We start from the raw sequence: 21958 nt of genomic DNA, 5'->3' as shown, positions 1-21958 counted from the left end.
ATTTCAGAAAGATTCATTCTCCAATACTCAAGTTACATGCATATTTCTGGTCCACCTTTTTTTGTCCCTGATTTCTGAAAAGTTCAAGTCTCTACCCCAAAAATCAATCCAAGTCTGACCATTGTGGTATAGAATGTTATAGAACAATATCATAGACATCCCTATGTTTTATTGGAGTTATATATTCAAATTCCATGAAATGCTTGGATTAGGCCTCCTTTTGGACCCTTATAGGGTTTGTAATACAGTCTAGTTCTGGTTTCAGTTTCCCTTCTGGAATTTCTGATGTAGACGGTATTGAAGTCCGAACACCAATCTCCATTTTATTGTTTACTTCTCGGAAATCAAAACACTGCATCACAATGCAAATTCTTCTGTTTTTCTTAATATTTTCACCCTTTAGAACTAGATATTTGTCAATTTTTATCAATATTTTTACTCAAAAAGATATTTTCCTTTTAATATTGAACTCAATGTTAATGGGGAATCTCATTCGTATGAAAACACACTGTCATGTGACGAGACTTACATTTATACATAGCCTATCCAAAACAGTTGGGGCCATAACCCCCTAAATCCATACCAACTTCGTTTTTGTGGTTTGGAACCTTGTTAAAATTTGTTTATATTACTCAACCAACTAATACTGGTATTATTGCACAAGTGGACGATGGCAACAGCGCCAAATCAATATATGACAGCAAATTTTTGCAGTCATATAAAAATGCCATATTCTGTTGCTAGCTACCAGAATGGAAAAAAATAACACAGATAAGTTCCTTTCACCAATTGGCTTTAACATATTTCTGGTATAGAGTTAATTCAGAAATACTTATACTTACAATACATTATTTTAAGTATGTAGTCACAATAAATAGGGAATGGTAGTTCTCTATTAAATTCCTAAAATTATACGTGAAGGCTCAGATTTCTCAAAAATATGACTAACATACATGTATGGATAAAGTAGAACTCTTTGTACATTGTGCATGTAAGTATAGTCTTCAAGAATATGCTGAATTGAAGGTTAAAATACCTATTTTTACATTATGGTTGGGTATATATTGATGATAGTTGTCAACTGTAGCTTACTTTCCAGAAAACAAACAAGATGTTTCTGATGATACAGTATGCATAACTGTCTTCACTTGATTTCCCTATGTTGACCCAATCAGCTCACGGTTACACTCTATAAAGGCTTTTAATACTATTAGAATGAATAATGTGTTAAGTAAATATACACAAATATCAAAGCTTTGAGTTACCTCAATAAAGTGGACTAGGGTCATTCCATTTAAATATTTATCACAGGCGGAGGTAGGAAAATTTGATTGAGAAAATTAAGTCTGTATCAATAAAAAGGTAATTGTCAGGTGATACTAAAGTCCGACCAGGTAGATAGCACACCTTGTCTTATATGTTGACTCACACACTTCAAGTGGATGGGGGAATGGCATTTTTAATTAATAATAGAAGAAAAAGAAGATTGATTAAAGAAATATTTGGAAAATACTTAATGGTTTCAGAATGTCACGACTATGATGAAAAATTGAATGACTGTAACTCTGTTGATCGTAAGACCAGATGGTTTAAGACTTCTTTCTGATCATCACCAGTAGTCGTTAACCATGGCTTATGGCTCTACTTTTATGCAGTGTGTCTTGCAACAATATGAACATGCACCTTCACAATGTCTATGACATAAATACAAATAAGAAGTGTTTACAGTGTATGCTTGACTCACTGTTAACTGCTTGTTTTTGTTGAAGATCATTTTTTAAGGTTGGTTATTGTTTAGTATGTTTTCCTGCCTATAAAACAAGGGAATAAAAAGTTTTGTTTTTCTGTCTGTGAGTTCCAGCATAGTATTTACTTGTTCTTTTAAAAAATGTTTTCCAAGGCTGTATAGGATGTTGTCAACTTATTAAGGGAATTTCAGTGAAAAGGTTCATTTGTTAAACAGAAAAAAAATATCTGGTCGCCAAATTCCAAATCATCAAAATTTTTCCATTTCACATTCACATTGAAAATTAGGGTGTAGCTTTAGTCAACCCATGAAAAGTCATGAGAGTATTGGATTTAAAAAGTCCTCTTGTTAACACCAGGTTTTGATATTTCTTCACATGATACAGACTGAAATGTGGCTTGTTATAAATTTGAAGATACATACCCACCTGTCATTTTCGATCTCTCTGAGAAGGTGCCATCTGACTTCACTAGAATTGTCAAATCCTTCATGTAACAAGTCTATAAATATACCAAATGTACATAACATATTGAAATATAATACTTGCATGTCTTTTTATGGTGACATATTGTTCTAAGATTTTGAGATTAATTTATTTTGAAACATGATCTATGGAAAATTTGGTTCTCATATGTTAAACTGTACATATTTAGAATATTTTTGGAGTTAATGCCACTTGATGTTGTAGCACCTGGAACATGACTGATCTTAGTTTGTAGTAGAGGTAGTCTGTCATTGAGACTGAGGACCAGTGTCATCAAGGTCCATTGTCAAACAAAAGGTGTGGTTATTACTTTCAATTTTTGCTGTATTATTTTATGACTTATACTTGTTCTCTAATGTAATTCCTAAGGTTGGCTTCCTTGACAGTTGTTGGTTTTTAACTTTCATTGAAATTGGCAAGATGGAAATTTACAGTGTAGCATGAAAAGGGAAGAAAAAAAAACTGTACAAGTAGACCATTATGTTTATAAGGGTAACATTTAAAATTGTATCTATAACAAATTATCTAACAAACATCAGTATTGTCTGATCAATACTGACAGCTTTAAAAGGTCAAATTGTGATTTGTATCAACTTATCAACCCATTAATTAAAAAAAAGAATCTTGTGTGGTTAATAGTGTCCTGGCGGTGATATGCACCCAAAAAACACATTTATTTGGGCAAGGTTTCAGTGTACATGATATCTTAAGTGTTCATTTGATCCAAATAGAGTAATGAAGGGACCTTTTTCTGTCGGGCATTGTTTAAGGGTGATATTGTTTACTTTAGTTGATTGGTAGAGAACAATACCTTAGGTTATGTTGGTATATATGATCCCCTTGGTGTTCATTCAACGGGTGAGTGGTCAAAGTAAAATACTTCACATCCAGGTAACTTTAAACCCTATTTTGCAAATGGAAGTTTAAAAGATGATCAAGTTTCTAGTAATGTTTATTCTGTTAATTTACCTTAATCCAATTTTTGGGCTAAAATTTTTCGTTCAATGGTCCAAAAGGGTTCAGAGCTCTGCTTACAGGTCAAATTTGTTCAAGTGACCTTGAATTGATTGGTATCTTTCTTAAGACTGTCATATTAATTATTTATTTGTAAACTCACCAGACTGTTTAATGGATTCTGTGTTCCATGTGATTCTTGTGATTTGCTCTTGTTATTTGGCGGCATTAATAGGGAAGTCTAAAACCATCTACTTCTTGTAAATTTAGGAGTCTTCTTGATAACTCCACATTTTGTACAAGTGCATGTAAATTTATATTTCATATTACATGTGTTAAATTAGTGATTTCTGAGTTAGACCAAATTAGTATTACTATGACAAAATTTGTATCTACAAAAATATCACTTCTGTGGGTTTAAATAAGTTTGATGGACTAAATACATGTACATGTATGTACTTTATCAAGTCCATTTCTATATACATGTATGAACATGATTGTATGTCATGTACATGTACATGTATGTAAGATGTTTTCTTGGAAAGACATTGTTGCAAACATAAAAATTAACAAAGTTTTACTGCTGTGTCTTATAAAGATGAATCACTTAAATCTTGCCAAGAAAAAGGGAAGAAATGATCTGATGGTCATCAGTTTTATGGGGTTTAATTGTTTCAATAGATGCTTGTACATGTTCAATGAGTGGTATTAGGAAGTTATCCTATTATGGCAAGTATGACCAGATCCTACAAGCCAGTGAGTACTATAATTAGTACATCGCACTGTATGACATAATGTTGATCAAGTATTATGAAGATAGAAATTAAGGTGGAGATGCACGAAGCTTATTGTCGACTTCCGATCTGAACAATTGGTAACACCTAAGATCAATATGGTGATACCGAGCATGCGATGGTACGAGGTCTTCCTCACTCTATTGTATTTCAGGAAACTATTACAAGATGCCCAGATGAGGCCCAATTCTGTCATGTTAGCTTTTTAGTCAAAGTCCTTTACTATATAAATAGAAAACTACACGTAACTCATAAGAAGTGACAGAATATTTGATCATTATAAAATGAAAGAAGAGGGATCTTTGAGTTTAAATAGCGCTTTCGTGTTGATCATGGACCTGTCTTTAAATGGTAAGGGATTGGTATGGAAAACAGGAATGCATGACAATTTATGATGCTTTTAATTTATTTGCACTTGTATGTATATGTATTGGATCCTTTTTATATCAATCGATTGAATTCTCTAGTTATTGTATTTTGCCAGGCGTATTGAGATCAAAAGATTGCAAAAATTATAATGTCGGGAAACGGCTTGATGTGGGCTAGCATATAGACAATGGAAATTATACGTAGCTTAACGATATTGTATATTCCTTTATTTTGTGTTTTGAATTTGTCATCTTCCTACATGCACATGATGAGGCATCATCTATGATAAAAGACACATTTTGAAAGTTAGAATTATAGCTGATTTAATTCTGATCTTGGGTGTATTTTCTTCTGCTTTTTCAAAACTGGATTTTGCCATTGCTGTTTTTTTCTTCTGATTTTTGCAGTTTCTGCTCTTTTAGTTGGCTTTGTAAAATTATGCCTGATTTTTGTCTTCCAGTGTTTTGGCTGTGTAAAATTCAGATGTTATATTTTATTCAGTTTTAAATTCTGTGGTTTCCTTTGTCAAAATGTTGCTAGTCTAGCAAATATATGATGATAACTACATAAATGTTTTTTATTTATTTGCTCTTGGTCTATACCGGTTTATTAAAGATTGGTTTTCTGAAAAAACTTTCCTGAACTTTCCACATTAGTACTAACTTGTTGAATTGATTTAACTTGAGATATTTGTACCATTCTGTCATTCACAGTAAATTTCAAAGCATTTTGATACTTTTCATCATGCATTGCTATGATATTGCAAATAAAATACATCCTTGCATCAAAGAACTTGAAATGCTTTTACATTTTTCAGTTAATTTGCATTTGGTGGACTGACCAGGCATTCTGATGCATGCTTGTACATGAAAATCAGGTCTGGGGTATTGTCATAAAATTAAGGTTTCCTTCATCAACAGAGCAAAAATGTCAGGAAATCGATACACAGGTACTAATTAAAGAGACCAAATGATCAATATTACCTGCTAATGTCACATCAAAGGAAATTTTATCACCTGTCAATTTCGCTCTGAGTTCCAGTGTCATACTATAAGAAATGTGGGGGTTATGCAAATTACCAACATCTCATTGAAATCGTATTAATGCAGAGATTTCAAAAGAATTTGATGTGGTTTTATTTGATTATCATAATCCATTTGTTTTTCTTCATGTTTGCTGCAGAAATCTTTGTGTTTGCCAACATATTTTGAGTGCTGTTTTTCAATCAGATCTTTATGATGGCTATTGTGGGTTTTCCATTTCATTCCATTTCTACCTGACAATGGTTTTATGCTGTTGTAATTTCAGCCTAGTAATTCCAACTCTATGCATAGAACTTTAAGAATTGAGGTAAAGGAAGAAAAGAAAAATGTTTATTTTAAATGCACTTTTACTGTTTCTGAAATATTATATTGAAATTTCTCATTAGGTGTTTTCAGTTTAAGATAAATGCTACTGTCTTCACCTTAAAATTTGTGATCTATTGGCCCCAACCATTTTTTGCAAATTCTTTGTCTGACAGGCTTACCAACATTTTTACTAGACTTGGGCTTTGGACTGTACTAGTTTTTTCTTGAAGATTATGCTAATGTAGATAAAATAGATCGAATATGTTCATAAAATGTATTACCAAGAAAAAAAGAAGAAGTTGGAATTATTAGTTTTCACAGATTTTGCTTTTATTGAAAATATCTTTTACATCTAGAAAATGAATCTAAACCATAATTACAATGGTTGATGTAATATAAAGGATAGTGAATTGTTGACAGGAGATAACATAAACAAAGACCTTAGATGTTGTGTTGATGACTTTCCAAATATTCTCTCTAAGTGGTGGATAGTTGTTTTACCATAAATTGTTATTTCCCAATATTACAATTGTTTACTGAATACTGTTTGAGTGTATAAAATAACCCATCCAATGATTCTGTGCTCTTTGATTTGTAAAATTATGATTAGAAGACCAGTTGCCAAATTTTTCTAAGTAGAAAATAATTTTCTCTCCTCAGTACTTGTGTCTAGATGGCATTAAATTATTTGTTGTCTATGCATGCCTCATTCTGGGAAGTTCCTTTTTATAAACCTGCTGCTTATAAAGTACGGGTATGTTTTTTTTAGCATTAAATATTTATAAACTATAGTACAGTGTATATATAAAAAGCATTTCAATCCTTGTACCAAAAAGATCTAGAAGATTGCAAAATGATTGGAAATAATTTTAAATGGCAGCATATGTATATTACTTGCATTGTTGATGGTTAGAAATGCCCATATAAGTAACAGAAGTTGAAGTCAAATATTTAATCACTTTTCACATTTCCCAAATGAAGTCTTTTAATATACATGAAGTTGAAGATTAAAATATTTTGCATTGCTCTTTAAAATTTTCTTCCCAAGTACAGCATACCATGAAAGGTCAAAAGTTTTCCATATAGATATGTAGAAATAATTTAGAAAATTTAGAATTGTTAGAACATCAACCCATTTGCTCTGTTTCTCTCCCTTCACATGTGGCTTTTATGTCAAAATATGACAGAATGTAAATTTAGAAAAAAAAATGAATTGTACACAAATTGAGTGATTTTAAATAAAATCTGTCAATGATTGCTCTCCATTAATTTCATAAAAATATAATATTCACATTTATACTGAGAAAAACAAATAATTGAAGAAATTTAACCATTTGGGAGCACTTTTTAATGAAAATGTTGCCTTTGAAATTGAAAATATCAATTTTTTTTCTAAAATGAAACATTCACTGGTTGCCTATTATTACACTCAAACCATTATGCAATCATAATACAAAATTCTTTAAAAGATGAAAAACGGCAAATCAGTTTGGCTCCAGTCATCATTGCTCATTTGGAAAGCTTGTGTTTCTTTGTAGTTTGAAATGTTCTTTGATCTTTCCTTTGATGTAGTTGTTTGCTAACTCTGATGGCCACACATCTAACGAAATTTGCTGCTGAAATACAGATTAGATGATCAGAGAGTTTGTGTTCTTGGCTTTATGTTTTTTAGGGTCATGGGTAAAAAGTAAGGAGAGTCGACCTGGCATATTGCAGTCTCATGCATTTGGTTTTGCAGTTTTTATTGCATAATTAGTTATGTATTTTAAAGTACTTATTTCTCACTTTGATGTAAGCAGTGTAAAGTTATCTGTATATATCGTTGAGGAACCTTTCCAAGTGGTTGATAGACTTAGGAGTCTGTCTACCTTTCGCTACGGAATGGGGACAAGCTTACATTAAGGTAAGATGAAATTTAAAGGATCTAAGGGGCTGTTAATGGTAGTAAGGTCCCGTCTTACTTTGATTGTTTCTGACCAGGTAAAGTTTCCCCAAATGTAATATTGGGCAGGTGTTAGAATTCGTTTGATCTTATTTTCCGCAGTGATACTGTTTTTGATTTCATAAGATTTAAACCATCTTTATTTGCTCTTTTCAAAAAGGATTGTGCTAAAGTGTGACCCTATCTACATGATATTTAAATCAAAATTAAATTAATCAAGAATTTGAAGAATTTAGAGTTCAAGTATTTTTTCATTAGTCCATGATTCAGTATCCTCAAATGCTATTTTTCATGTCTAAGTCAAAATGTTTATACCTATTTAAATTTGTAAAATTCATCAAAACTTTGAAAGCTCTCTTGGACAGATTTTGGTTAAAAAGAAAGAGAAACTGGGCAATATATTGAATATTTTGATTTGTCTTTAAAAAAAAACTTCGTAGAAGTAGTAAAGTTTGAAAAGGTATCAATGAGCAATTTTGATATAAGGAGACTTACATCTATAGAATTAGCTCAACATTTTTGTTCTGTACAAGAGGCTGTGATGTTAACTCAAAAAAAGAAAAATATATATTAGTCAAAGTTTGTTCCTACATGTACATGTTCTTCTTTAAAAAAAATGTTGGTTTTTTTTAACATTTTCTTTAGTTAAAATATTATTATAAATGGCATTGAGTTATATTTATTTTGTTTATATCATTGAGAAGAAGTTGTATATAGTTTTGGGAAAGCATTTTCAGTTAATAATCTCCTTTGATTGTAATAGAGATAAATTTGATAATGTTGAATCTCAAAGTTTTCTGATAATATATTTAAATCTAAACAAATATTCAAATGTTGCATTTTGACACTGTCAGTAATATCCTGGCAGTATTAAGAAGGCTAGGAAAGATCATTTGAAGTAGATATTTTTTATTGAGGTGAAATAAGGAATATAACTAAATATTCAGTAGTGCAGAACAATATCACCTTACAACATATGCCAAGGGTAATTTGGGGATTATATTATTTTGATTTCTCTGTTATCTTATTCTTCTTTTGAATATTTCCGATTGATGTCCATAATTTGTAAAAATAAAGCATCTCAATAAAATGAACTTAGAAGCTAAATTCATTTTCTGCACAAAACAAAAAGCAGGGTTATAATACCCTTTTAGCAGAAACATATATTTCTTATTTATTAATAATATACATTGTAGTGTAAGATGACACTTTTCTGCTTTCGGGAAGCCATTTTGGGAGAGAGATGATTTGCATCTAAAATTGAAACATTATTTCACAGGTTATAGATAACCATAAGCAAGTCAGACTTCAAAGGCTCCGTACTTGTAAATTTAAATTCATTAATTGGAGGAAAAATCCAAGTTAGTTTAGAGCTCAATTGGAGTGTGACATTCATGAAAGTATATTTTTCTGAACATTAATAACAACATTAATTTTTTGTGGTGGCTTAAACATGACTCAGTTGTATTGTATGAATACACTTGACTTGAGGGTAAATATGTGGTACAAAAGATTAATGTGAATTCAAAAGACAACTTCAGGCCAACTATACCATATGATTTATTTCATTCAAAGTTTTTTTTTTAACAATGTACACTTGATGGATACCCACTTCCAAAATCAAATTATATAATTTAGAAATAAATTATTACTGGTAATCAAAAGTATAGCATATTGAAAAAGTAAATTATACGAAAAGAAAAATTACTTTAGATTTTTTATGTAGAGAGAAAGTACATTTGTGTATTTACTGTCATAATTTGTCTTTGGAATATGAAAAGGAATACTGGAAGTACATGTATCAATTTAGACTTGATGTTATTAAATTATGAAAACATAGAGACACTTGATGATTTACTAAAAACGTCTATATAATGCTAGAGCTCAGTGTTTGGAACCATTATATTTAGAAAAAAAAACAAAATTCAAGGTGTTCATTGTAGTGATGAAAATAATTCCTTGTCACTAAGTTTTAAAATTCTTACAAGTTTCTTTATCCCTTATTCTCATCATCATGATAATTCTTTGTTATTTTAAGGAACAAAATTCTAGTATGCAGAGAATTAATTTTAGAACATAATTACAAAAGATAAATGTCATAATAAATTTCATAATAACATGTCTTCTCAAAATCATTTGCATATATTTTATGATTTAAGATGATTTATTATTGCCTACTGCATATCTTGTTTCATTTTTTGCTTCTCCTTTTTTGGACCAAATGAGTAATGATGCCTATATATGAGTAATTTTTCTAATACCTTTTACATCTTTTGTTAGAAAATATAATGAATTATTATTTTAAAAAGGAAACATCTTTTGATTTGGCACCAGTAGCATGGTTCTGGTGCTTTTAATTAAAAATTAGAATTCAAAGAGTGTAGTATATACAGTAATGAAGTGTATAAAACTACCAAACAGCAAATACAACTTCGATGATAGAACAATGACAATGTTCAAAATAAAAAAAAATACTGCATCTGTAGCCCAAAAATATAGTATATAACAAAAAAAATATGAATCTCATACTTTTCAAAAATAGATGAAATGGTGGGAACCAGAATACTTTACAGAATACTACAGAGATATTTTGAAAATGTCTTTTTTTGCATATCTAAAAACTTCCAAATGAAGAAAGTTTAGGGCTAAATAACCAAACTTTTATAACCAATAGGATTTACTAAAGTGGTTTGGAGGGAGGATAACTTGATCATTGCTCCCCTCTAAAAAAATAAATTATAAAAGATGTAGATTAATGGTAAAGCTTTGCCAAATGTTAGTGTTTGCTCCCTCTATCTGAAAATTATTGCTTAAGTCTTAGTAACAACTGTTTCTCAGTAAAGGTTATGAATTCTGAAGAGAACAAAAATATGTATGCATTGATCAGTTCTGTTGTTTTTTTATCAGGAAAAACATTCTCATATTTCTTAAGAAATAATTTTTTAATTTACAAAATTTATTGATTTTTAACCCTACTATTTCATTATTTTTGTGTTCTGGTTTATAATATTGTCATGATATGTCCGTTCTTCAGAAGACTGGCAAAAAAGATGCACAATCGAATGGGTTAAAATATTTTCATTCTGAAAATGTTGAAGTTTGTACAACATGCTACTACAGGCTAGGATTTTGAAATGTTTTAGTATCAAGGTTGTGAAAGATACCATATTTATGAAAAAAAAAATTGATAGAAAAACTGATATATGAAAACAAATTGATTCTTCAGAGGTATTTACTGATTGAAGATTACTTTGATTACATATATATTTAGTTTAAAAGACATTCTTGAGTTAAAATTTATGAAATCAGAAAACCAACGAAACTTTAATCAGACCTCAAGACCAGTCGTAAATGTACTTGTTAATGGGTAAGTTGTTGAAGCATTTTACATAATGTTAAAACCAAATTTTGTACAAAATATTGACTTCGTATTCTCTTTTTGAAGAAATTAATAGCATAATATCAATAGATCTAAACAGAAAGTTTAAAGTTGGTTTAATTTGGTGGAGACTAAGATTGAAAACAAAGCAATGTACATTGGTCTGAAGTATTAGCAACAGCATTACTTTTGTGGCATATTGTTACTGTATTTAGTGTCTGTAGTGATGAAAACTATGATAATTTACAAAGTTCAGATGTCAGATTGGGTAGAAAAATGATTAACTGATAATAACATCAAAGGCAAAAGTCTGTGCCTGCTACCAGGCTTATACTTTGATTAAATTATTAGATGACATAGTTGCAACAGTTGTGCAAGATACATATGCTGGACTTTACACATGTAAAACTTTTATTCCTCTGATTTAGAGAAAATACAACAGTTGTGAGCCATTGGAAATACACATATCATTTGATCTTTCTGAGGACATGTACCTTTCAGATCTTATTTGAATCTTGTGAAAGAAATATAAAATTCTAGTTTTCTTGATTGTTCCCATCTGTTTTGGTAATGCATAGGCCTGATCGTGTGATAGAAATGTTACTTTACATCATTTTTGTTATAAATAAATGCTGTTTTCTTTCCACCAAATCATACTGATATAATAACATGTTCTTTGATTACTGTACTTTCCCAAACATTTTGTCATCCTTTCCCTTTACAAGATGACATAATTTCTTAGTATTGTGCACGGAATCACATTGAAAATGTTTTGTTGACCAAACATAGGCTATGGGAGATAACTAGAAAAATATACCAGTGATTATGACAAAAGAAAGGGAGATAATTCTTTGAATTGTTCTTTGAAACCTCATTTATTAGATGGTTATATTTGATTAGAATATATTGTGTGAAAACATGTGTTCAAACAAAAGATAAAATCATAACTTGTTGACCTGGTAACTCATAATGTCTTTGTTCATAAGTATTGCAAAAAGAAAATGATGGTTAGATAAACTTAAAATATCCTTAATATTTTTCTTGATCTTTAGAGCACATGTTTAAGATGACCATAAATTTGAGGTCACAATTATCGATCAGCTGTTTGCAGCATCACCAAGTAATTAGTTGGATAAAGTCAATAGACTAGTTATTCCTTAAAGATTTTCTCCAGAGATCAAAAACATAACATCAAAGACTTCTAGTTAGTCTTTAACAAACCATGATATGTATATAATTTGGGGTCTTGTGTCAGAGTGTTTGTTTGAATTGCAAGCCGCAGGCTGTTAAATTTTCTTTGAATATTTTGCTAATTTCCCATCGGTTGTATAATTTCATAGATTGAATTCAGAAGTTTGATCAGAAGAAAATTTGGATCATATTTTAATTTCAATGATCTATTGTTGGACCACCCAGATCCTGATGATATTGGTGTAAAATTTACCAGCTGTTTTACAATGGTATTAAAGCCAAATTCTTCTGTTATCAATTTTGTTTAATATGATAAAAATTTAAATGGGGATTATTTACCTGAATTTTGGAAGAGTTTATATTGTTATCAAAATTGTAAAATTTCAAAACACTCAATACCTCAATAAAGTCATTCATAAATGATAAAGTGTGAGAATAAATGTAAATTGTACGTTAATAATACCCTGACATCCTAGTGCGAAACTTTTTCACTAAATATGATTTTTTCAAGGGTAGATGAAAAGATTAATTTGACTGTGACAGTCCCATTAAAGTGACTACAAAAGCAAATGAACACACGGTATAAGATTTTGAAAAGGTGATGAGTTATTTCCCTTTTATTTTTGTGTTTATAAATTTACTAAATGTTTCATTTTAAAATATATACCTTACATCAAGGTTTACTGGCATTTTTTCCTAACTGCCATGAATGCTTTATTTCTTTGATATAAATTACTGATGTGCTGTCAATTAACCATCTCAACAATGTTTGCCAACATAGAACATAACAATGATACAATGATGACATGTTTCTTCTTCAGGAAAGCCTCCTTCTCAGGACCGAAATGCAGGACCATTTGGTTATGGAATGCCTTCTTATCCACCATACTCTAACGGATCACCTGGTCTTGTAAGTAACTGTATTTAGGTTATGACATCTTTCATGGCATTGTCTACAAATGATAGACAGCAAATTAAGAAGAGATTGAAGGCTTTGTATCTTGACACAAGATATTTTGCATTCTAATGTATATTATTTTTCTGGTAAAAATGTTTTTCAATCATGGGGGAAATTTTTCTGAATTTGTACATTTCTTCAGTTTTTCCCTCAAAATAGGGAAGTAGTAAAACCATCAAAATAGGAAGAAACATTTGAGATTGCTTGTCACATTGATGGAGTCTGAATCATACCAGTATTGCATATAGTGTAAGCAACTTGCAACCCAATATGTTTCTTAAGTCACACTTTTTGTTTGTCATCAATTTCAGATTTCATCTGTTGACAGATGTTTTATATTGTAACAGGCACAGAAAAAAGGTTCCTTATGAAAATGTATAAATAACATAGAGACAATAGATAAAGAATGCAAATTTCACATCTTGAAACAGTATTCATGTATTTCATGACATTTGTAGCTCAATAGATTTAAGATTGGAACCAGTTATGACAATATGATCCACATATGTCAGTTTCCCCCATGTGTATAAATGACACTAGCTCAAGGCATTCCACTCAACACAACTGACTAGAAAGCACACAGTTCTACAGTTAGAGTTCCTGCTGGCAGTAACTGGCAGATTAGTTTCATTTCATGTGATAGAGTATTATTTTCCTACTTGATTTTCCATTAAGCTAAGCACCTACTTGGGTTTTGTATTGAAATTCATATTAACATGTCAAATAGATAAGACCTGCAGATTTAGACCTTAAGTAGTTGGTGATATGCTACCCAGCAGAAAATATCATTAATCTAACAGATAATCACATTCATTTGGTGTAGAATTAATAAATGGAAATCATCTTATATAACAATTGTGAAGGATTTTTTATTGTGATGATTTCATAGGATTCTCTGACAAAGAGAAAGTGTCTTGTTTCATTAATGCCCTTGTCATATTATGAGCAAGATAAGTTGTGTTGTCAACAATGAAATTTCATATGTATAATATACTGTCTTTCTTAAGCAGTATATACAATATTTTGTTATTACTTAAAACCTTGAAGTGATTTAAAAAAAAATGCATGCATGAAAAGGTAGTTTTCAATTCTCACGGAGTGTTTTTTGGTTTTTGATTTATCAAAATACCTTATGTCACATGTTCATGCCTGGAACCTCCCTACCATAACTACACAAAAATATAGTCCAAATGTAATTCCTTTTATATCATTCAATACATCTTTTATAACCTTAAATATGTTTCTGTCAATTATTCCTCTCAGTAATATTCTATTATTTCTGCAAATAAATTTAAGATCTAGTCTTATACTGAACTGAAGATTTTTGGATGTTTAATAATAAATTGGCATTTAGGGAATGAAGTTCTTGAAGTAATGTGCCAAGAAGCATTAAATGTGCTAAGTATGTTCCATTTTATATGATTATCAGTCAAAATTTCCATCTTATCATGGATGTTATATGATTAACAAACAGGAAGTGAAGAGCGGTGATTTTAACCAAGTAAAATTGGGGAAAATTCAAATTGACAAAAACTGTCTGGTTTTGAAAATCTTAATATGTTGATGAAGGAAATTATTTTCTTAAGATAAAATTAGTTCCATTTGAGTATAAAGTGTAGGATAATACTCTGTTGAAATATTTTTGATTGTGATTGCAAATTAACTTTTAGACAGGTTGAAAAGAAAATAGGAAAAAGGTGAAACAGATAAAAATTTGTAAATGTGTGTGAAGTTGGATACGGTTTATCTATCGATTACAGTTTTTACTTCAGTAATTGGTAATTGTTCTATATTCAGTTTATACATATTAAGAAAAACAGTTCTAAATAATATTGGAAATGCAAATGTATAATTATAGTTTTATTTTACATCATGTAATCTTTCAAATTTTGACCATGAAACAATTTTCCAATGGATCAAAAACCCCTAGTGCTAACAGCACTTGGATTCTATACATTTCATTTGTCTTGAAGAGTGACCAATGTACTGTGAAACATATTCTAGCGTCTTACATGAAACTGATGTAAATTGATGTCCAACAGAGAACTTCCTTAGAAATTCAGAATCCAGTAAATGTAGTAACTAATTTTTTGTTGATAAGAAAATTAATTATTTGGCAGCCATGTCTTCTAAGAAGTAAATAGTCTCAGAATTTCAGTCTGTTCTTTGGATTGTGGTTTGTTTTGGACTTAATACAATTTCAGAGTGTTGGCCAAGTTTTCTATTCAGGCAGTGTTCAGCATGTTGTGCAAGGAATTTTCAGAGTCAAGTGTCTTACAGTGGTCACTTTAGATTACCACACTTGTCAATATATGCTGCATTGGTTGTAAAAGCTGCATAATTAATATAGAACTTTTTAGGTAAACTTTACAGGGGTTCAAATTTATTTTCCTAGTTACATTAAATCAGTTGTCAACTTGATGAAAACTTCCAGAGGTCCTTGGTCCTAAATATACAGGTAAGGTCCTAGACCCACACTTATTTGAACAGCTGGTTTTTGTCATTCAGTCTAGACTTGTCTTACTTGATTTTTATGAGATTAAAAAATGAACTGTCATAGAATTTTGGTCTTTTTGTATGTGTTTTGTTTCGGGTTAACATGATATCATTAAGTTGAACAATCGTTCCAAGGCAGTGGTGAGCATGATGTGCAAGGAAATTTTTGCTGGTATCATTGTAGTTCTTCATTTTGAAGATAATTAAAGGAAATCCATACAAATTTTTTATAAATTTGATATTTCTTTGTTACTGTGTTGGCATTTAAACTTTGTTGTGATGCAAGAAGGATAACTCAAGTGTTCTTAACTTAAAATTTCTACCAGAAAATAAGAAGTATGGAAAGGAAGATAACTCCAATTTATAATATTATTCTTTGCTTTAGGTTGAAAGGGAGTTAACTCTGCTGACCTTTTATCTTATAGCAAAAAAATTAGTAGATTGTTCTTAATTAATTGAATAAACTAAATGTTTTGTTATAAGCGGTACATTAAGTGTAGCATATGTAAGGAAATGAAAACTTTCTGTGAATTGTCATTGTGACAAGTGGAGTTGTTTTTTTCTGTCCATTTATCTCATGGAACAGATTATTGTCCATTGAATAAAATGTCTAGAATTATTGTGGCTCTATGAATAAATAGTATACTTTCAATCTTGTAAATCTTTCAGTCTTTCCCTTGGATCATTATTCAGTTTTTTTGCATATGTTTCTCTCCAAAACTAAACACATTCTGGAACTCTGTTCTTATTATTTGTAAAAACACTAAAAAAAAACTTAGATACTTATGTACATAGAATGGTCCAGCCTTATAGATATATTTCTGTTGGAAGGCAACAATAGGCAAGGCTTAATGAATTTTTTTTTATGTTATTGGTCATTAGTCAGGTTTACAATATTAAAATATTGCCTTTGTATACTGTTTGAAGGCAAGTTATCTTGGTTTAGCTGTGTAAATGTTTATATCCAGTCGTAAGGTATGATATTTTCCAGAAGATTTAGGGCCATATTTGTAAAATGATCCAGTTGTTGAATGACCATTGTTTAAGGTTTATCGTAATGCATATATCATGCAGTTTTTTTTAGCAAGACATAAGGTTTTATCAATAAAATTGATTCTTTTGGGGTTTTATTTAAGGAGTCTAACAGTGAAAAAAAAAATTTGATGAGGATATCAAAGAAGAACAAATTTTATTATTAATGAGTCGGTGTTGTATGCCAGTGATTACTAATATATTAGTATGAAAGACATGTTCTATTATAGACAAGAAGTTTGGAGTGAAACATGTTCCTGGCATGAGACCCACCACAAATCATTCTGTAAGGATATGTAGAAATGGTGTCCTTTTATTAATATGTCCTATTGTGTTAAGTGCAAACAAGCTCACTTTTAAGTGTAGTACTGGATAACCTACAACACTGAACACTTTTTGTTACTCAATTATGGGTTACAATAGAACAGTTTAGGTCAAGAAACTTGGAATTGACAAGAGTCCCAACCCCTTTTATAAATGAAGTGTGTGGTGTTTAATATCAAAATTGCATTTTGTTCTGTAAAATGAAGTACAAGTATCTTGATTAAAAAAAAATGGACTTAGTTACTTCTGAATGATGATTTAACTTTTAAATTGTAAAATAGTCTCAGATTTTGGCACTGTCATTAATGTCATCTACAAACACTTTTTTCAAGAACATAACAGTGTGAAAGACAACATTACAAGAGCATATATTTTTAGGTAATTAACAACTTTGAGGCATTGTTTTCATGCTTCCACATCTTTTTATTCCTTAAAATAATAAAGGAAAACATTTGTTTTGATTTTTTGTCAAATATTGTATTCATCATACAAACAGCTTGGTCTGATGTCATAATTCCTAAAATCAGATTTTTTACACAACAAAGGGATAACTCTATTTCTCTCCCCCATTTTATTGTCCAAAAATGTGAGAATAAATTATTGGTGTAAGAACAACCAAAAGTGGTTGAGAGAATGCATTCACTGATATGGATTGGATTAAACTTGTGAAATGGACCATTTTTACTGATATTCAAAATTTCGCTGGAACCATTTTGTAAATCTTTAGAATTTTCAATTGGCCCACCTTATTCCAATCATTTGTTTATCAGTATCAGAATCATATGCTGTAGACATGCTGGTCCAAGTAATAAACTACTTGCACATGTATGACGGATCCTAATCACTCATTGGGATCTCTGTTTCCCAAATTAATTTTATATACTGACACTGCTTCCCTCTCCTGGGTAAATCATTTTGTGATGAAAGAAGTCATTTAATATACATTTGTACATAACATGCCCAAAGATTTCCTACCCTTTCAAAAGAGAACCCTGCCAAATTATAATATGTCATAAATAATAATTCTATAGATGGTCTTAAAATGTCGAGCCATGTCTGCTCTACTATTCTTAAGTGTTAACCACCCTTTAATAATTTGTCTTTTTCAAAAGAAAAAAATATGTCAACGGTAATATTAGTTCTGTTATCAATAAAAATAAGTAACTTGGTACAAGTGATTGTATTAAGGGCTTAATTGTTTGTTAATTATGGACTCCTATTTCTACTATTGTTTTTCAAACAATCTTGTCAGGAATATAATTATTGGTTTATCCCCAGTCATTATACAGATATTATCATTTATCCTATGAATAACTTTTTACTGTAGGAATTTTTATAGTTTAATGGTTTTATGAATATGTTCAACACGCATGACAATACCAACTGTCAGATTTGGTTTGGTTCAGCCCTAAGTCCATTCAGAACTGTTCATCCCCTACTATTGTAGACCAATTGTATGCTGGCTTGCTACAAAATGTGGGGCTGTTTCACTATCAATCTGTCAAGTGTCATAGCTTAGCAACTGGCATGATATATTGGCTGAGCCGTCAGTTAGGGTCGAGGTCAAATAGCTTATACTACTCTCTAGACTTAGTCAATCAAAACACTACCTGGCGAATACACATGTTGTGTGGTGTAATGATATCTCAAATTAATTAACCGCTGATCAGTTCAATACCAACTGACAAGTGATAATACTAGCGGATAAATAAAAAGGACTTGTACGGAACCCAAGGAGGGACAGTATGTGGAGTGATGTGGGAACCCCCCTCCCGAACAGCATCCTCCTCCCCACCCACCCTTCATAGACCTATTCCACTTAGTGTTGCTCAAGAAAAGGACTATTTGTTAATAAGGACCAAGATGCCTGTTTGTATTTGGCCAGATACATGTTTGTTAGGATGTGCCCTTGCAGATGTTGCGGTAAGTCCAAAATTTATTGTTATTTCTTTTTTGAAAAAGATATAGCATTAAGCTAAAATTAAATTACATCAACAATTTTTTTTTCTAAAAAGTTTGAGAATGGCATTATTTTAACCTACTGTTTTAAGTTATATATATTTGAATGTTCTGAAAAAAAAAAAGATGAAAATACCTGTGATTTTTTTTACACCTACTGAAATCAGAAACAAGCTGTCCCCCCTTTTTTGTATCATAATCATAAGAAACTGCTATAGCGAATACTTTATTGTATTACCCAAATATTTTCCTGTAAATAAAAAATGCAACATGTTTTCTGTTTCATGTAATTATTCATTTTTTAACATGCCCTGATTTCATATTTATACATTGTAATATTAAAGTGAGAACCATATGTGACAAAATTATGGAAAATATTCATAACGGCATATTTTTACCATCTAACTACATATTTATTCAGAGGATCACAATTAAAACAAATTACTTCATTTGGAACAAACCTATTGATGGGATCATTATTCAAAGAAAAAAAAACTTTTTATTTGACATGCAATTCTTCATGTGCACATTGATGTAGGTAGAAATGACAGAAAAAATAACTTTAAATTTGACAGAATTCATAGCTCATTTTATCACCGATAGCAATCGTCCATAATGAGTGTGTCATTTGAGCCATGATGAGAAAATTTGATAATTGTCTCATATTATATCATGATATCCAGCTCTACAAGAAGATTTATGTGGGCTTTCTGTCCGACCTATTGTCTTCCTTTAGTTAAAATCCTGTTAGATGAGATCACCAGATAGTATTGAATGGGTTTAAAATGAGATGTTTCTTTCTAAAACAAAATGCCACCCGAGATGAGCCTTATGTTAGGTATACTTTAACAAGTGTCAACCATTAATAATCAAGCAAGCCTAAATTTCTATTGTGTCATAAAATGTCTCTTCACCCTTTCTTTTTTTATGTGTCTTTGACATGAGAAGGTACTATTAACCCAACGATCATCATTTGCAACCTCTTCACAGTCTAAAGGTATTTTGATAACTGGCATTTCCGTGTGTCCCCCACGTTCCATTGGGAAACACAGACAAAAGATTTTATCATAATTTTGAAGTGCTGAATTGTCCCATGTCTTGACACCCAAATTAAATTTACACAATACCAGTTTTGTAAGGAAGTCTGGGATTGCATACTTCTATGAAATTATGCTTTAATCAGCCAATTTTACCTTGTGAAATCAGTACACATTAATTTTTCTATCAGATCTCTGAATGGGCCCCTGCACTCATTTTCTTTGATGGACGTGTGTCACTTTGGCTTAGTCTACTTTGTAGGGGTGAGAAGGTAGTAGTGACTCGACAATTAAGTTGATTAGAATAAATAATTTGTTAACTATTTTTCAATTTCAAATCTGGTAATGTGTAAATACACATCTGAAGTATTTTTTCATTAAATCTTTGTTTATACTTAACTAAAAATAGATTTTTCTCACCTCAATGAGGCGTGTGGTTGAATCTGATATCCACATTAGCAGACTAGTCCAACTGCCAACAATTTTCATTTTTGTCATGCTCACTGAGGCTGACTTGTAACATCAATAAAACTAAACGATTAAAGTGCCACAAAAAATATTCAAGTGAACTTTAATAAACATTCTCTATGTTTAAAAACTTGAATTGTCTTACTCATATCAAAGGAGAGACCCTTCAGTTGAAATAAATCAAATATTTGGACATAAATTATTACCTGTATACCCAATCTCACCTTTGTTCAAATATTTTAATAAAAACTTGTAATCAATTTGTTGGAAAAATTTAATTGTTCAGTTTAGAATTTTTATTTTGTTGATTAATAAAATAGTAGGCAAATAGGTACAAAGATTTGGCATTTTGCATCAATAGCTGGAAATGTGAGTGAAAAATATTGACATGTCTTCTCACAAATAGATTGACTTTACATGAAAATGTACTAAATTTCATGAACATTGTAATATCAAATCTACCTGACCGTTGTTTAGCCATTAAATGTACAACTATTAATTATTATGAGACACTTTATACAGTGAAAACCTGACACAAGCCATTTTATTTAATTATTCATGTTTCACTGTGTGTTATATTCTGTTACAAGGCTTCATTAAATGTGAAAGTATTAGATTATATTAACAAAAAAAACTGGAAACTTTCTGTGTTTCAGCCAATAAATTATATTCTAAGTTGCATTATACCAAAGGAAGCGTTACATGGTTAGAAATTTTACCCTTGAAATCAAAACGGTTTTCCCCCTTAAGCAGACTAATAGTGTTGAAAATCATTGCATTAAACTTGAAGCTATGTATTTACTGGTACATTTATATATGTATTCTCATTCTAAGATGTAATATAAAATGCCAAATTTTCAGTGGTGTCATTAATTTGGTAAAAATGCCAGTGATATCTTCGATTACTGTGGTCAGAATAACAGAACAACAGCTTGGTCCACTGAAAAGATTTTTGAACGAAATCATTATTATGTAAAATATTTCTTTATAATGTCATATATTTTTGTTAAAGGCTGTTGCTCATATCAATAAAATTTATTCATGCTTAAGAAGGAGGATTATTTCACAAAATTTTCTTTAAAAGCAATGTAAACTCAATTCTCAAATGATAACTATATTTTCCATACTATCAGTTGGTGAGCGTGTGTGTGTTTTTGTTTGTGTGTGTGTGTATATATATATCTATGTTGTTGATAAAGAAATTTGAACTTGTGCTGTAATGTTTACGGAGCCCTTTAGTGTAAACGGTTTCCTTCAATAGAGAAAGAAAGATGTTATACATGTTTCCTGGTTTTGTCAATTCCATGTTTTGACAACTATGTACATATTTACCAGTTAGAACAGGTTATAAAACTCTAACATAACAAGAAAAGAAACAACTTTTTCTTTTAAATTTACCATCTCTGTATGTCTTTTAGAACATACCAAAAACATGTGATCTTATTTGGTGTTAAATTTAGTTGTATTGTATCTAA

At 30.5% G+C, this 21958-nt stretch overlaps 1 protein-coding gene and 1 long non-coding RNA gene across 8 annotated transcripts in view; one reads left to right on the top strand and one right to left on the bottom strand.

Moving 5' to 3' along the window:
- LOC148618867 (transcription factor 7-like 2) overlaps positions 1-21958 on the top strand; it is a 42603-nt gene that overhangs the window by 7179 nt on the left and 13466 nt on the right. For all 7 annotated transcript variants that reach the window (XM_088578173.1, XM_088578172.1, XM_088578175.1 and 4 more), the window contains exon 3: positions 13031-13119. In XM_088578173.1, coding sequence (XP_088434299.1) covers positions 13031-13119 — 89 coding nt within the window. The remainder of the gene's footprint in view (positions 1-13030; positions 13120-21958) is intronic.
- LOC148618868 (uncharacterized) lies at positions 6635-20261 on the bottom strand. The gene is made up of 3 exons (XR_015921489.1): positions 20172-20261; positions 12877-13162; positions 6635-7313 (listed from the first exon to the last, which is right to left on the bottom strand). It is a non-coding gene; the product is annotated as an uncharacterized LOC148618868 (long non-coding RNA).

Source organism: Perna viridis, chromosome 4 (genome assembly GCF_037379345.1).
Source record: "Perna viridis isolate PV_CMFRI_1.1 ecotype Kerala chromosome 4, ASM3737934v1, whole genome shotgun sequence".
Taxonomy (NCBI): Eukaryota; Metazoa; Mollusca; class Bivalvia; order Mytilida; family Mytilidae; genus Perna; species Perna viridis.
Note: the sequence above shows the minus strand (reverse complement) of the source record. Positions and strands in the feature narration are given on the sequence as shown.